At 37.8% G+C, this 17,580-nt stretch overlaps 1 protein-coding gene across 1 annotated transcript in view; it reads right to left on the bottom strand.

The window, feature by feature from the left end:
• The window catches only part of PNLIPRP3 (pancreatic lipase related protein 3), a 48,048-nt gene extending 38,378 nt beyond the window's left edge, over nucleotides 1-9,670 (bottom strand). Inside the window, exons 1-2 of the mRNA XM_023224407.2 lie at nucleotides 9,455-9,670; nucleotides 570-724 (exon numbers count right to left, since the gene is read on the bottom strand). Coding sequence (XP_023080175.1) covers nucleotides 570-724; nucleotides 9,455-9,503 — 204 coding nt within the window. The 5' untranslated portion in view covers nucleotides 9,504-9,670. The remainder of the gene's footprint in view (nucleotides 1-569; nucleotides 725-9,454) is intronic.
• Between the last annotated feature and the right edge of the window lie 7,910 nt (nucleotides 9,671-17,580).

The raw sequence follows: 17,580 nt of genomic DNA on the forward strand, positions 1-17,580 counted from the left end.
TTCTCTTCTTTATGTTCACGCCACTTCCTTTGCCATTACCCTGCTGACCTCTGCTCGTGAGCATCTTGCCCATCCTGCAGGATACACCTCAAGCACATCTCCTCAAAAAGTTACCTGGTTCCATCCCTGACCTCAAGGTGAGCTCTTCTTCACTTTGTTCCCAGAGTCTTTCAGTTGCATCTTACATCACAGATCATAATTTGTGTTGCAAGAAAGGTATTTGTTTATATATGCCATTTCTTCCACTGTAATAAACTCAAGACTGTTCTGTTTATTCAATTCAATAGATAATAGGCATTGTTGCTTATCCATAGTCTTACAGATGGAAGGTTCTCAGTTAGTACATTGACTGAACACAATGTCTTTTACCTCTTATGAAATAACAACATAAGACCAATCTTCTTATTTAAATCAGATATATCAAAACAGATAATATAGAACAGATAACATACAAAACAATCTGACTCATAATACTGAAAAGAAATGTTACCGTATCTATGTCTTCTGTATCTATAGGCAAATCTTATATTTTAGAATAATCCATGTGTGAAGGCTGCAAGTTAGCTTACCTGATAGGCATTGGGATTGTGTATAGTGTAGAGCAGGAAACGAGTGTTTATCTTCTCTGGAGACCAGGGTAAACCTACCAACTCTGTTGAGAAAGTCCTGGTCCATGGTAAATCATCTTTGAAACACCCTAACCTTTCATAGCAAACTTCTTTTCCTGCAGCAGAAAGGCAGAGTGTCAGTAATAGAGGAACCAGGCTTACAGAGAGGCTCTGTTTCTCACTATGAGTTAAAGTAGGCTTTAATTTCGGAAATTGACCCCTTATTGAATTTATGGCTTGAAAATATTCTCTCCCATTCTATAGGGTTGCCTTTTCATTTTGTTGATTAGTTCCTTTACTGTGCAGAAGTTTTTGTTTAATGCAATCCCACTCATTTATTTATTTTACTTTTGTTGTCTATGCTTTTGTTGTCACATTAAAAAAAAAATCATTGCTAAAGCCAGCAACAAGGAGATTTTTCCTATGTCTTCTCCTAGGAGTTATATAATTTCAAGTCTTACATTTAAGTCTTTATTCCAAGTTAATTTTGTACATGGCATAAGATAAGAGTTCAATTTCATTCTTTTGTGTGTGGATATCCAATACTCCCAACACCATTTGTTGAACAAGCCTATCATTGTATATCCTTGGCACCCTTGTCAAAGACTAGCTGACCATACACACATGGGTTTATAATTTTGTATATGGCATAAGGGTTCAATTTTATTCTTTTGTATGTGGATATCTAATTTTCCCAACACCATTTGGCGAAGAAGCCAGTCGTTTCCTCATTGTATATTCTTGGCACCCTTGTCAAAGACTAGTTGACTATATACACATGGGTGTATTTCTGGACCCTCTACTCTGTTCCATTTGTTTGTGTGTCTGTTTTTATGTCAGTATCACACTGTCTTGATTAATATAGTTTTGTAGTAAGTATAGTTTTGAATCAGGAAGTGTGCTGCTTCCAGCTTTGTTCTTCTTTCTTAAGATTGCTTTGTTATTTGGGGTCTTTTGTGGTTCCACGTTAATACCTAAGGAACTCACACAACTCAATAGCAAAAGTAAAATAACTAAATTTAAAAATAGGCAAGGACCTGTACAGACATTTTCCTTAAGAAGCATACAAATGGCCAACAGCCATATGAAAAGATGCTCAACATTGTGAATCACTATGAAAATGTAAATCAAAACCTTAATGAGATATCATCCCACACTTGTTAGGATGGTACTGGCCACATTCCAGCCCCAGCAAAGCTCAGCCAGAAGGGCAGGCTTGAAGCCAAGCGATAACAGCTCAATAACCCAGCACATGCCACTCTTCACTTTGTCTCACCTCTTCCTCCAACGCGGTCAATAACACTGTTTTGTTTTTGTTTGTTTGTTTGTTTGCTCATTTATTGACTTCTATTATAAATTTAAATAGTAACTTTCTATTTTTTGATCCATACATCATGTTTGTTAGAACTTGACTCCCAGTTTCCTAAGAGGAAGATTTTAGTGGTACTGCCTCTCCCTCTCTGCCTCCCTTCCAGCTTCCAAGGTCTGTCAGCTTCATAATGTTGCTTTCATGCTATCAAGATTGATAATATTCAGACTTTGCTCTATAGGCATAATTAATCCTTCCATGTTTTGTCTACAGGCTGACTCCAAAAAGTTGAGAATCAATGAACAGAATTTATATTATTATGACTAGATAAATATTTTTGCCTTCAGTCAACTCACATACTATAATTACATTTCCTTTTCTGCACTTCCATTGTTCAGACACTCATTCCCTTCAAAGGAGACACTTCAAATGAATTGTCTTTCCTAATATTTGAATTACTCAGGATCAGTGTCATTGTAGTTTACTCCATATTTGGATTATGGCTTTCTTGTACTGTTTGTGTTTTCCTGTATTCTCTGGTTGCCTTTTTTTCTCTTCCTGGAAGAATGAACATGTGCCTTCTTCAATATATTCCTGCTATATTACAGCTTCTTAATATTTCTCCTGCCTGGAATCTATTCTGATCCTTTTCTAATTTGAACCAGTGACTACACAGTTGGATCATGGCTTTCTAAAACAGCCTTCTGTTTTCCCTAGAATGCCCAGCTGCTTTTATTTTTTGCATTCTGTTGCTTTTTTTCTTCAGGTTCTCAACTACATTATTCAGTCTATGGATTTTGAAATGAAGATTTTAAAAACTAGTCCTTATTTTCTGTGTTTATCGCTTACCAGGGTTATCTGCCACTGTGCTCTTTTTTCCATAAGGAAGTACTCACAGAGAGTGTAAAGTTAAAGGAAAATAGATGTGATAAAGCAGACTGAGCGACATTATAAGGTATTAAAGCTACTTCAGAAAAAATTGAAAGATTAATAGTTCTGTAAAAATAATGTTTGCTATAAAATTAATATATTGAAATTGGATCAATAACTTAAGTGGCCAATAATAAAGGATATAGTTTTAAAATTATGGTATTGAGGAATATTATGCAACCATTAAAAACATTTATAGAGAATTTGTAATAATATCTGTAATGGAAAAAAATAAAATTAAAAGAAAGTGTACCAAAATATTAATGGTGAATCCCAGTGGTTTTTATTTTCTTATTTATACTTGTCTAGGTTATAAAATTTTCAGTAATAAATATGAATTACCTTTATAATAATGAAAAAGTTACAAAAGGACAGAAAGAGTACTTCTTTACCAAATGATGCCCAGTCTGGTTTTTCCTTTTTGTCTTACTACTGCTAATAAAAAATACCAAAAACAGATTTAGCCTTATGTGTCGTACATACGAAAAAATGACAAAATGAAGACTTAGAAAAAGTGATGATCTAAGTGAAATGTATTGCTATTTGTGGCAGGAAAATAACTGAGCCCTTATGCCGGTGACTCTATCACTAAGTGGAATTGGGAGGTATAGCTTAGCCTTTGCTAGGTTATGTTGTGGTAATAAACAGCCCCCCACATCTCACTGGCTTACAAAAATTAAGGTTTATTGGTTGCTCATGTTATCCTTTGGCTGCAGTGGTCTTAGATTTGGCCTAGCTCTGATTTTCCAGTCTTCTGCATTGCAGGACCCAAGCTAAATGAGCAGGCTCTGTTTTGAGCATGTGTCTCTTGGGGTAGAGGAAAAGGATGCAACTGGGGAACCATGCAAAGGCTCTTAAAGGTGCCTAGACTTAGAATGCTCTCTTCCATGTCATGTGGCCAAAGGTAAATGTGTATAAGGGTCTTACAGGGATGGAGAGTCAATATGGGGAACAACAGTACAATCTACACACTACGGAAGGGTATGTAGATTTCAGTTTCTGTAAGTACCACCAGTATGACAACCTCACATGTTCTACAAGAATGAAAATCTGTTATTTTAATTTGCATTTATTTAATTATCAGAAACTTTGAATATCCTTTTGTGCATTTCTGACGATTTGTACCTCTTCTGCGGATGAGATATTTGTGTCCTATGCATATTTTGTTTTTTTCTTTTCTTTTATTTTTTGAGATGGAATCTCGCTCTGTTGCCCAGGCTGGAGTGCAGTGGCACGATCTCGGCTCACCGCAAGCTCCCCGTCCTGGGTTCACGCCATTCTCCTGCCTCAGCCTCCCGAGTAGCTGGGACTACAGGCTCCCGCCACTACGCGCGGCTAATGTTTTGTATTTTTAGTAGGTTTCCATGTGTTAGCCAGGAAGGTCGCCGTCTCCTGACCTCGTGATCTGCCCACCTCGGCCCCCCAGAGTGCTGGGATTATAGGCGTGAGCCACCACACCTGGCATTTTATTTTCCTTTGAGATGAAGTCTCACTCTGTCGCCCAGGCTGGAGTGCAGCCGCGCGATCTCGGCTCACTGCAAGCTCCGCCTCCCAGGTTTCCTCCATTCTCCTGCCTCAGCCTCCCGAGTAGCTGGGACTGCAGCCGCCCGCCACCACGCCCGGCTAGGTTTTTGTATATTTAGTAGAGACGGGGTTTCACTATGTTAGCCAGGATGGTCTCGATCTTCTGATCTCGTGATCCGCACGCCTCAGCCTCCCAAAGTGCTGGGATTACAGGCGTGAGCCACTGTGCCTGGCCTTTATTTTTATTTTTATTACTTAAATGCTTTCTTCACCTTTACTGATTTATTTCCAGTTTCTTCAGTTCTTGAGTCCTTATATTTTAATATATTATCTAGTTGAAATGCTTTATTTCCCCTTTGGCCTAAGAATTCTTTAAAGAAACATTTGAAAAACAGCACATTAGTGTTAATTGGTTAAGAAATCATGTAAATTGGCACATTAGTTCATATCTTCCTAATTTCCACTTTCTAAAGGAGTCACTCCTCTGTCTTACTGTGAGGAGGCTTTTCCAAAGACGCAAAAAGTCTGGAAAGTAGGTTCGATAATTTCTATTAAAGAAATATTTGCTTGTTTGAGTGCCTCTTATTTGCCAGATGCTATTAGCACTGGAATTCAGCATTGGAAGAAACAATTCTAGCCCTCATCGAGTATATAATCTAGTAGGGGATGTAGAGACAGACAGTAAATAAGAGTAAGTTTTTTGAAAATGGCTACGTTAAAACAGTGACAGGTGCTGGGAGGAACCTAAAGCAGGGAAGGGATGAGGGTGTTTGTGTGTTTAGGTGAGGAGTGGTTTGCAGTTTAAATAGGGTGTCCAGGGTAGGATTTGCATCAAGACCTGAGGGGGAGAGGAGCAAACCACGTGCGGATATGCGGGACAGCATTCCAGACAGAGGGAAGGAAAGTACAAGACTTTGCAAGGAAGCGGAGAGCCTATTGTGATTGAGGAATTAGGAGGCATCCAGACTAGGACCCAGGGAATGGAGACAGGGAGAAGACATTGGTCCACAATGTCTTATTCTGCAATTTCAAAATCTAAAAATCTCTGGGGAAACATAGTTGCTTTTGGGTTTCTTTATTTATTTGTTTTCTAGTTTGCAGTAATTTGGCAGCAATAACAGACCTAAAGCTATTTATAGTCTTTATCCCATTTAATGTGAGATTAAATTATGTGGGATAATAGGCATGTATTTTACCACATAAATATTCATGTGATTAAATATGGGGTGGGCTGTCCTAGATTTTTCTGGAAATTATGTATTATATACATATATACAGTATGTTTACCATAGCATGTTTCTAAAATAATAATTTAAAAAGCTAACATTTGGAATGCATCTGGCCCCCGGGAGTTTGAACAGGGTAGGTGGATGAGTAGCAGGGGACAATGCTAGGCGGTAACAGAGGGCTGTAGCATGTAGTACTTGGTAGGCCACTGGGAGGACTTTGGCTTTCACTCTGAAGTGAGATGGGAAGCCACTGGAGGACTCTGAGCAGAAAAGCGACATGGACTGACTTGAGTTAGCTTCTGTTCAGTCGATTCTGAGAAGAGGTTGAAGCAGGGCAAGGGTAGAGGAAGAGGTCAGCTAGGAGACTATTATAACAAACTATCAGATAAGAGACAATGGTGGCTAAGACTAGGGTGGTAGCAGTGGAGGTGGTTGCAGGTGGTCAGGTTCTGCATAGGTTTTGAAGGAGGATCCAAAGAGATGTGCTGACTAACTGGCGGTGAGGTATGACAGAAAGAAACGTCAAGGATGATACAAGGTGTTTTGGCCAGAGCACCTGGAAGTCCACTAGTTGTGAAAACTTTGAGATGAACAGATTTGGGGATACATATTGAGAGTTCAGTTTTGGATATGTAGATTCGATATGAATTAAATACCTAAGTGGAGCTGTCTCAGAGGCAGTTGTGTATATGAGACTGGGATTCCGGGGAGAAGTTCAGCTGGAGATACTACACTTGGAAGTCATTAGCATAAATGGTAGGTACCAGAAGACTGACGGCAATGGACTCTGCTACAGATTTAATAGATGAGATAGAGGTACTAATACAAATGAATGTAGACTCAATTGTTAAATTTATGGCAGCTGTGTAATAGATACGTGGTCTGTAGGAGAAATATATGTATTATCTACATTTTACATAACTGTATTTTGTTAAAATAACTTCTTATTAGGCAGCGATTTCTCTCCTCAATTCCCTTCTTACCCAGTGTAAATCCTACAGTCAATTATAACCACATCCCTGTGAACTTCTCTCCTGTTCTTGCTTCACTTGGCTTAACCACAACTCTGGTTAAGCCCAACACTTCACCTATTTCCTGCCTACACCTGTGCAGCTGAATATGCCTGGAGGAAATCACATACCGTACTGACTATATCACTTTTAATTTGTGGTTATGAAATTAAAGCAGATCCTAAAGCTGCCCAGCCATCGTATCATATTTTCCTAGGCCCTTCATTTTCCCAGGCTCCTGGGTTATTTCATTCTTCTCCCCTCTCAAACCTCTAACATTTTCATGCCCACCAACCCTCTTGGCTGATGACCCTGTTTCCTATTTCAATAGGAAACCAGAAACAGAGACAAGGGACCTTTTACAAGCTCCCAGCATGTCTATCCAGCTACCTGCAGATACCTGCCCTTCTATTCTGCCTTCACTTTGTTCACAAGAGACGAACTGTCTTTGTCCCTCACAAAGGCAAACCTTTATCCTATTAGGACTCCATCTTCTCTCACCTACTGAGGGGCAAGGCTCAACATTACTCCCTTCTCTTTCTCCTGCTTTACCAACTTTCCTCCTCTCTACTGGATCATTCCTAGCCTCACACGAACATGCTGTTATTTCTTTCATCTTAAATTGACTTCTAGGAGGCTAACTCTCCTAGTTTCCTCACACTTCACTGAGTACTTCTTGGCAGTCTTCTTTGCTACTTTGCCCTCATCTTCCTGATTTCTCAATGAGGAAGTGTCCTAGGACTCAGTAATTCCATCTTCCTTCTCTACCTGCAGTCACTCCCTTGTTGGTCTTGTCTGTATTCATGGCTTTAAACATCATCTCAGCAGATCAGGGTAAGCTGCCTATTGCTTAATTCTGCCTTCACCAGTCTAACTGCTTTCAACATTCAATTAGGACCGTCCTGCAGGAGAATCATGCAAAATAGAATACAGTCCTTGAAATATGAAAACTAACCTCCTTCATTTTTTAGTCCTACCTCCTTCATTTTTTAGCCAATAGAGAAGAGCTGGAGGTCAGAGACTAAAAAACACTGAACTAAAAGTCAAGATTGGCCAATTCCACCAGCTAGCGCCGAGATGTTACACAATGAATCTCTCTGTTTTGTTTTCTTCACCTGTGTAAATAAGAACGGACGCTTATTGATTGCTCACTACTAATATGTCCCAAATCCCATGCCAAGCATTTCACATGAATTACAGGTTGAGTATCCCTTATCCAAAATGTTTGAGACCAGAAGTGTTTCAGATTTCGGGTTTTGGAATGTTTGCCTATACACAATAAGATATATTGGGGACAGGGCCCAAGTCTTAATACAAAATTCATTTCTGTTTCATATATACCTTGTACACATAGGCTAAAGGTAATTTTATACAGTATTTTAATAATTTTGTGCATGAAACAAAGTTTGTGGTAAGTATTTATATGTGAAATATTCTACTTGTGGCATCATATTAGTGCTCAAAATGTTTCAGAGTTTGGAGAAGTGTAGATTTCAGATTTTTGGGTTAGAGATGGTCAACTTGAATCTTATTTAATTTGCACAACCCTATAATGTTATTTTGGTTACTGTCCTGTTTTTACAGATGAATCAGCTGAGGCTTAGAAAGGTTAAGTATTTGTTTAAAGTTAAGTAACTGCCAAGCAGCAGAACGAGGACTAAAACCCAAGAAGATTCATAATTCAAACCGGTGGTTGAACTGAATGTTAGATGTGATGACTCTCTTCTTACCACTATACTATTTCAACCAACTACATGATACTTTACAACAAAGGGGTGGATGTCATTCAACATTGAAATTATTTGATTCTAGTTTGGTTAAAATAAATCAACTAATTTTAGTGTTTGTTTATAGGCACAATATTAAACATGGATGGTAAAAGTAGCCCAAACCACTAACTCCTTACACAGTAATGTCTAAGGAGTCCATATATAAAGAGCAAACATGTCAATGAATATTGAGTTAATGTTTAAGAAATGTCCGCAGACTAATATCCTTCCAGAAAACTGTGACTCAGGTGGAAAAAAAGAACATTTCAATTGACACTAATAATTAGTTAATTCATTCAATTATTGAGTATCTACTATGAGTCAGCTACTGAATTTGGAGATTTGTGTATATTTTCTCATTTATTGCTATGTACCCATCTTAGAAATGAAGAAATTGAGACTTCAATGTCTAAGCCCATAAGACTAGTAAGTGGGCCGGGCGTAGTGGCTCAAGCCTGTAATCCCAGCACTTTGGGAGGCCGAGGCGGGCGGATCACGAGGTCAGGAAATCGAGACCATCTTGGCTAACACGGGGAAACTCCGTCTCTACTAAAAAAATACAAAAAACTAGCCGGGCGAGGTGGTGGGCGCCTGTAGTCCCAGCTACTCTGGAGGCTGAGGCAGGAGAATGGCGTGAACCCGGGAGGCGGAGCTTGCAGTGAGCTGAGATCCGGCCACTGCACTCAGCCTGGGTGACAGAGCGAGACTCCGTCTCAAAAAAAAAAAAAAACAAAAAACAAAAAAAAAAAACTAGCAAGTGGCAGAGCTAGGAGCCTACAAGACTGTCCAGCAACTCTTTTATATTGTTGGAAATAGATGCTTCTTTATGTTCATAAGACTCATTCAGTATTAAGTGATGCACTTGTCCATTGATAATTTTATGATAAATGAAAAAATAAATAAATACGAAGAAATATAAACAGCCAGTATTTTAAACATATTCGTAAAAACAATAAACTACTTAGGAATGAAGTTAGCAATAGTAATTTCTAAATAATAAGTTCATGTCAATTACATTTCAGATGTAAGTATACTCATTATTTTTAAAGAACTTATTATAAATTATGAATCTTACCTCTTGATGTGCCAAAGAACAAGAATGCAACAATCCAAATTCCAAGCATCTAAGCTGATTTTTTAAATCACATAAGAATCTTCTTGAAGATCTTTACTTGTAAAGTCACCTTACTATTAAAATACTAAGTGGTTTTCTTCACAATGATGCAACTCAATGTTTAAACTCTACATTTAGAAGAACGTGTTATTCCACCTTATGCTCTGCAAAGTAAATAAAATTATCGGGGTGTGCCTTACATCTTATGATTGGTAATGGAAACTTCCAAGGTTTTGCTGTTTCATTATTAGTAATATTTTGGTTAAGCACAAACTGAGTCACTCTTGAAAGTTACTTTAAGGTTACAAGATACTAGATAATAAGCATTTAGAAGTTAATATTTTTTTCCAGACCAGGATTAGACACTTTCAGAATTTTTTTTTCCTAACACATTTCTGTGTGTAAGCATCCCACTTAATACAAACAGACCCTGCTACAAGATGTTCCAAGTTCAATAACAAACATAGCTAATCTTTTCCTGTGTGGCAGTATAATATAGGAGTTATCATTATTGTCTTCAGAGCCCGAATCCTGGGTCCAAATTCTGCCTCTGCCACTTATTAGCAGTGTGACCTTGGGCTAGTAAGCCTCACTATTCCTTTCCTTACCTGAAAAATGGGAATGATCATGGTTCCTAGCTCATATGCTAAATAAGATGATTGAATTATTTATTGTCTGAATAGCACCTGGTACATAGTAAGTACTATATTACATGTTAATTTTTGGCACCATCATTGTTCAACTCTGTTAATGGATATATGGGCAAACTGATGTTCACATACAGCTAAATCCACCCTTACATGATTGCACATAGGCTTCATGATATACTTTAATGTAATAGAAACTTGCCATTTTGGCTACTATGTTAACTTAAAGTGATGAGCAATTCAATCTACAGATATTCTTAGTCAGTTTCTCAGTTTTTAAATGATCATAGAAAATAGCTAACATTATTTCTTAGTCTTTCCTAACTTTTTCTTTCTCACTGTAATAATATTAAAGTTTCAAGATTTATGAGGCACAGCCTTTTCATACAAACTTTGTTACATTATGCAAGAATTAGACAAATAAAAGATTATGAACAAGAGTACCTCCAAGTCCTGGATGCTTTATTTAGTTGAAACATTTCCTGGTATTCATGGCAGCCAGTCCACACTGGCATGTGGACCTGCAGTAATTAGAGAATTAACTATTCAACAGCACCAAGCAGCATGCTGGGCACGCTGTGGATGCCCATACCATGGAAAAATCACACTCTAAAAGCTTCACTAGTTACAACTGGTTGTTTTTTTTTTTTTTTTTTTTTCCAAGCAACACTTCAAGAATCAATGTTTTCAGCCATACCTGTAAGATAAGTATGAATAACATTTAATACATTCATGAGTAGGAGCTCTCAGAAGACTACATGTTATTTATATCTGCATCCCAAGTGACAAGCACAATGTCTGGGACTTAGTAGGTACTTAATAAGCATTTTTAAATTAAAAAGTACAAAGACCTACAATGATAACATAGGATATTTTTTTAAAACATGCCCTTTTTCTGTGTTTTTACAGCAATTTGTAATGAATCTCTTATAACACTTAGGATATTATAGAATCGTTAGGTATTTACGTTTTATTCTCCTCCCCCAGATCAAACTACTCTGAGACAAACTGGGTTTTGTTCATCTCTGGGCCACAAGCACATAGCAATAGGTCTATCGTAGCAGGCACTTGGTCAATACTTGTTGAAAGAAAAAAATAGCATTAGATTTCATTGATCTCATATCATCCAAGGAAATTCTTACCCTAGAGAGATTATCATTCTGGGAGATGAAGACCCATACTTTAAAAATTGTATTTAATGAGGATCAGATACTAGTGAATCCATAAATGCTTGCTGGAATCATTGTAGTTCTGCCTGAAAAATGTCACATAGGGGAGTTAACAATAGCTTTTAAAAGTTCATCACGAAATCCATTCTCTTTCCAAAGCTCCCAGCCCAGCATTGCCAATATCTTCCGGGCCTTTCAGATACTTTATCCAAAGCATAAATTCATTATATCCAAATCTTAAGAAATGCTTTTCTCTCCAAAGAGCCTCTCTTCATGCCTTCCCTGTTCCTGTTATTAGAACTGCTATTATTTGAGTCACAAGCTGGAAACATTCACATCATCTTTGACACCCTTAAGGTCCCTGCCGCCCTCATTCCATGAGTTGAGCCAGGCCCTGTTGATCCTCCCTCGATGGTGTCTCCTTCATTCATTCCCTCCTGTCAGGCTCACTGTCAACATCCACACTCAGAACTTCCTCTTTTGCCTGAAACATCGTTGCTGGCCCAGGCTTCTGTCTTCCTGATGAGGCATCACAGACATTGTTCCCAGGTAAACCATCTGGAATCGTATCTCTGATCACACTCTCCTCAAATGTCCCTATTGAATAAAGCTCCAAGTACTTAACTTAGATCAAGGACTGCTTGTCTTCTCCTTGGTCTACCATCTGAGCTGTAAAGTCCATGCCCTTCACCCATGTTGCTCCTGTCCACCTGCTGAGCGTTGGGCATACTGTTTCTTCTACTTTGATGGTCCTTCCACACCTTTCTCTATATACCTACACCCCCCTCATAAATTTCAAGCCCCAGTCCAAATGTGAACAATCTCTTTCTTAAATATTTTTTCTGATCATCCTCAGTCTGATAAGATTTCTCTAGTTTCTGAACACTCACTGCATTTTGTTTATTTTTAATGTTTTATAACTTAAACAATGTTATGTTACTTATTTTTTATCCCCTTTATTAAATTGTAAGCTTGAAAGCCAAGAGTATACATTTGTATGCTTGTTAGTACAGGTTTTCTTCTAAAACACAGATCTGATCATTTTTCTAGGAGATAAGATCTAAACTCCTTAGCATTCCTGCATGGCCTTTAGGAAACTGCCCCCATGTGCTTCTTTCACCACTTCCCCACTTCAAGCACCCTTCAAGCTGAATCACGTAGAACAGCAGTCCCCAACCATTTTGGCACCAGGGATCAGTTTTATGGAAGGCAGTTTTTCCAAAGGATGGGGTGGGAGGATGACTTTGGGATGATTCAAGCACATTACATTTATTGTGTACTTTATTTCTATTATTATTACATTGTAATATATAATGAAATTATTTATTTATTTATTTATTTATTTTTGAGATGGAGTCTCACTGTGTAGAGACAGGGTTTCACCATGTTAGCCAGGAGGGTCTCGATCTCCTGACCTTGTGATCCACCCACCTCGGCCTCCCAAAGTGCTGGGATTACAGGCGTGAGCCACCGTGCATGGGCATAATGAAATAATTCTACAACTCGCATTAATTTAGAGTCCGTGGGAGCCGTGAGCTTGTTTTCTTGCAACTAGAGGGTCCCATCTAGGGGTGACGGGAAACAGTGACAGATCATCTGGCATTAGATTCTCATAGGATAGGCAACCTTGATACCTCACATGCACAGTTCACAGTAGGGTTTGTGCTCCTGTGAGAACCTCCTGCGGCCAGTGATCTGACAGGAGGCAGAGATCTGGCAGTAATGCAAGCCATGGGGAGCATCTGTAAATAAAGATGAAGCTTTGCTCGCTCCCCTGCTGCCCACCTCCTGCTATGCAGCCCAGTTCCTAACAGGCTACAGACCAGTACCAGTAGTACAAATGAAGCTTGCGTTCATTTATTACCTACTCTGTCAAATCATCATCCCCAACCCCTAAATTGGAAATTATCACTTACTTTTGGCTCACCCAAACTTAAGACATATGTCTCACTCTGACCCTATTGCAAGATAATCAGTCACATGATGGACTGTTCCAAGGAGGATTTGCCTCCTTGAGATTAAGGATCTCATAGTCATGTTTATATTACCCAGTACCAGGTAATGCTTCATAGTCATGTTTATATTACTTAGTACCAGGTAAGGGGCCTGTCACATGGACATTTTGTACTTTTTGAACAAATACTGTAACAAATAAATGAGTGGGAGAGAGAAAAGGAAAGAAACCTAAATAAATATGAATAAATAAACATACTGATTTGGTGAAATATTTCAAAATATAAAAGTACTTGTCTGTGAGTCCAAATTTCTATAATTACAACCCTTAACAATTCACGGGAAAGGAAGAAGTCATCCTACGAGTTTATTCATTTCATTCTTCATGTTTCTAGTATATCTAGGCACCTTTTTAAAAATTAACTTCAGTCCTGGTCCCTTTTTCTGAACTCCAAGGATTATTATGTATTATTCTCTCTGATATATTAAAATATTAATATATAATAAATATGTAATATACATTGCATTATATGTTATATTCAACTATATTATAATGTAATATAATATACATATTGCATTACATATTTAATTATGTTAAGTATATATTATGTGTTTAGTATATAACATATTAAAATTTATTATATCCCAATATAATAAATAAATATTCCCATAACAAATAATGCCAAGTATTTAATGTTGGAACTGACAAATATTTACCTTTAACCAGGCCAAATATTGGATTATCTCATCAGCTAGTTCAATAGTATTTATTTATGCTTCTGTATTTCCAAAATGGCCAGTTCAATTTAAAAGAATTTAAATTTTCTAAAGTAAAGAAGACTTGAGGATATGATATGCTTTAGCTGTGTGTCCCCATTCAAATCTCATGTTGAATTACTATCCTCAGTGTTGGAGGAGGGACCTGGTGGGAGGTGATTGGATCATGGGGGCAGATTTCCGCCTAGCTCAGTCTGATAGTGAGTGAGTTCTCACGAGATCTAGCTGTTTAAAGTGTGTAGCACTTCCGCCTTTGCTTTCTCTCTCTTGTTGCATGTGAATATGTATGTGCTTGTTTCCACGTCGTCCTCCTGACATGATTTTAAGTTTCCTGAGGCCTCCCCAGTCATGCTTCCTGTACAGCCTGTGGAACTGTGAGTCAATTAAACCCAGTTTCTTCATTAATTACCCAGTCTCACGTAGTTCTTTATAGCAGTGTGGGAACGGACTAACACAGGGTAATTTGAAGACAACTAGGTTTTCTCTTTTCATCAGAGAGAGCTGAAATAGAATGACATGTTATTGCAGGTTTGTTTAATACATATCCTTAAGCTCTTTACATGATAAATCACAAAATACCTTTAAAAGCACTTATTTCCCTCTGGCAGATTTTTATATTTAAATTTTACATGACAGGACATGACATAGAAAACACAATCCAATTTGACATCTGAGAACAGTGGTGTGAGACAAGAGCCCTTTGGAGATAGAGATAAAGAGAAATAAAGGGTCTTGGGCTCCATTTCTGATACTTCCAGTACTCCCATGATCTAGGACAATACACTATTTTTAAAAGTTTATCTTTAACAGACAGAGTCTCACTATGTCGCCTAGTCTGCACCTGAACTCCTGAACTCCAAAGAGCTCTTCTTCTTCATGCCTTCTCTGTTCCTGTTATTAGAACTGCTATTATTTGAGTCACGAACTGGAAACATTCGCATCATTGTTGACACCCTTAAGGTCCCTGCCGCCCTCGTTCTATGAGTCGAGCCAGGCCCTGTTGATCCTCCCTCAATGGTGTCTCCCTCATTCATTCCCTCCTGTCAGACTCACTGTCAACATCCACACTCAGAACTTCCTCTTTTGCCTGAAACATCATTGCTGGTCCAGGCTTCTCTCTTCCCGATGAGGCATCACAGATGTTGTTCACAGGTCCTCCCGCCTCAGCCTCCTGAGTAGCTGAGACTACAGGCGCATGCCACCATGCCTGGCTTAGAACAAACACTCTGAGTTTTGACTCCCTTGTCTACAAAGTGAGGAAGTGGAAATTGGTGGTATATAGTCTTTCGTGGTTGTAAAACAGTCTATGCTTTAAATTTTAACGATATCTTTCATAGATATTCGAGTAAGCTTTTCTGAGAAAAAGAAATTGGCCATTTTGGCTTCCTACCTCACAATGAGGCTGATGCCATAACCATAAAACTACCCGAAAGTGGGATTATTTCCGGCGACCTGTGCTGTCTCAGTGCTCATCATAGTCAGGTGGCGACTCTTGGAACCACCCAGAAAGAAGCTCCTCTCTTGGAGTAGGATATCCTCAGGCAATTTTAGGAATAGAGACTGACTTGAATTGCAACTAAATTAACTAAAGAATCAGTGTGTCTTGCTGATAAAGGGATGATTTATGTTCAGTAAAATCTAAGACCTTGCCATGTCATGAACACCAGTTATTTTGAAACGATGGAAGCAGATCAGCTCCTTCCCACATTGTGAAAGGGATAATGAAAGCAATACCAAGGAGCCAAAGATTGTAAGCTTCACCTTAAAGGAAGAAGTCCCACCCTTGGGCTGAGAGACTCCTAAGAATGGAATTAGACCCGCTGACAGAAGATAAAGGGCTCAATTTAAAAAGAAATCTTCTAATAGCAAGAATGTTCCCAAACTAGAACTTATTATTTCAGTAATATTATCATAGGGACATCACTGGTTATAAACAGGGCTTTAGGGATTTAAATATAGATTCCTCCCTCAGGGAGACTACAGTCTAGTAGAAGTTGTATGGCACATATTAATAAATAAAGAACTCTAAAGCCAGATAGAAGGTAAAATTTACGAACCAAGTAGAAAGGTAATAAATCCAATGTCATAGGCAATGTTCAAGGAGAGGCTGTATGACTATTTGGGATGATGTAAGAGAGATTTATTCATCAGGTAGAAAACTAAACTACATGACCTTCAAGATTCAATTATTTCCAACAAATGCTTTGTGGTTTTATTAAGACTACCACTACAGTAAGGATTTTTTAAAAAGACTGTCTGATTTTCTCGTTCATTAACATCTCAGTTTAATGTTTGTTTCTTCTTGCAGAAATGTATCTCTATTATATACTATCATTTCCCAACAGTAGTTCTTAGAACAAACACTCTAAATTAATTTGCTTAAAACATGTCTGTGGATTCGATCAGTTAGAAAAAGCCAATAGAGTATATTTAAAATTATTTCTAAAAGGCAGACACAAACTTATTTTCAATATAATCATGACGGACTTTTTTAAAGGAAATTTTAATTATTAGATGAATATAATAAACTTACATACATCTATAATTTCTATTCACTCTTCACACTGTTTTAGTCTTAAGATTAATTTTTCAGAATCTTATTTCACAGTCACTCAGCTTTTATTGACTTCAATATTGACGGACTTGGTACAAGTTATAAAGCCTTATGTGGCATGGTATATAATTAAAATACTTTGTCTCATAACTTATATTAATGGGTGCGTGTCAGCGAACGCCTATTCACCTCTGAGAAGAATGTAAACCCACATTAATTAATTTATTGTGAAAAAGTCTATCAGGGTCATTAACCACTTTGTCTTTGCATTATCTAGCAAAGCCCTAGCAGACACAGGCTGAGGCTGAAAGCATGAGCACTCTAGGCTTGGCCTAATCTACTCTCATGTAGACGCCTGTTAAATATTCAGCTAGCCTACTGGATAAATTTTTCAAGATGGAATGCCACTGGATTTGATTAAAACAAAAGAAAAAAAATTCATCAGTAGAAACTATCTTTTCCTTGAATTACCTACTAGCAACTTTGATGAACACTTTGAAGAGTCCCAAAATTTATCCAAATGTAATCACCATTGCTTAAGTTAACTTATTTTGTTCACATAAAAAATATTTTTTTTTACTTCCAAAGTAAAAGTAATAGTAATTTTATTTCTAAATTATTGTAGTAAGGGAGCCTCTCACTATTATTCCCAAATACTCATACATCATTTCAGTTGAACAGTAGTGGGTATCGTCTAACTGTCTTTAGAACACTGAGTTATAAATATAAACAAATAGCAAGATTTGGTCCATTGTTTAGAGGTCAAGATACTTTGTTAGGATGCCCAAGAGTGATAAGGTTCCAGCAACTGATTTAGTTACCCAAACTGATAAGAAGCTGCTACATAAGACAGAAAGAAAATGTAACAATGTGTAAGGAAAAAATTCACTTCTAAAGAGACAAGATACTCTGGTGCCCGGTAATTATGGTCTCTCCTAAAGCCAGATCACTAATGTTCCTGTTGCTTGGTGAGTGTCTCATCTGATC

This window comes from Piliocolobus tephrosceles, chromosome 9 (genome assembly GCF_002776525.5).
Source record: "Piliocolobus tephrosceles isolate RC106 chromosome 9, ASM277652v3, whole genome shotgun sequence".
Classification (NCBI taxonomy): domain Eukaryota; kingdom Metazoa; phylum Chordata; class Mammalia; order Primates; family Cercopithecidae; genus Piliocolobus; species Piliocolobus tephrosceles.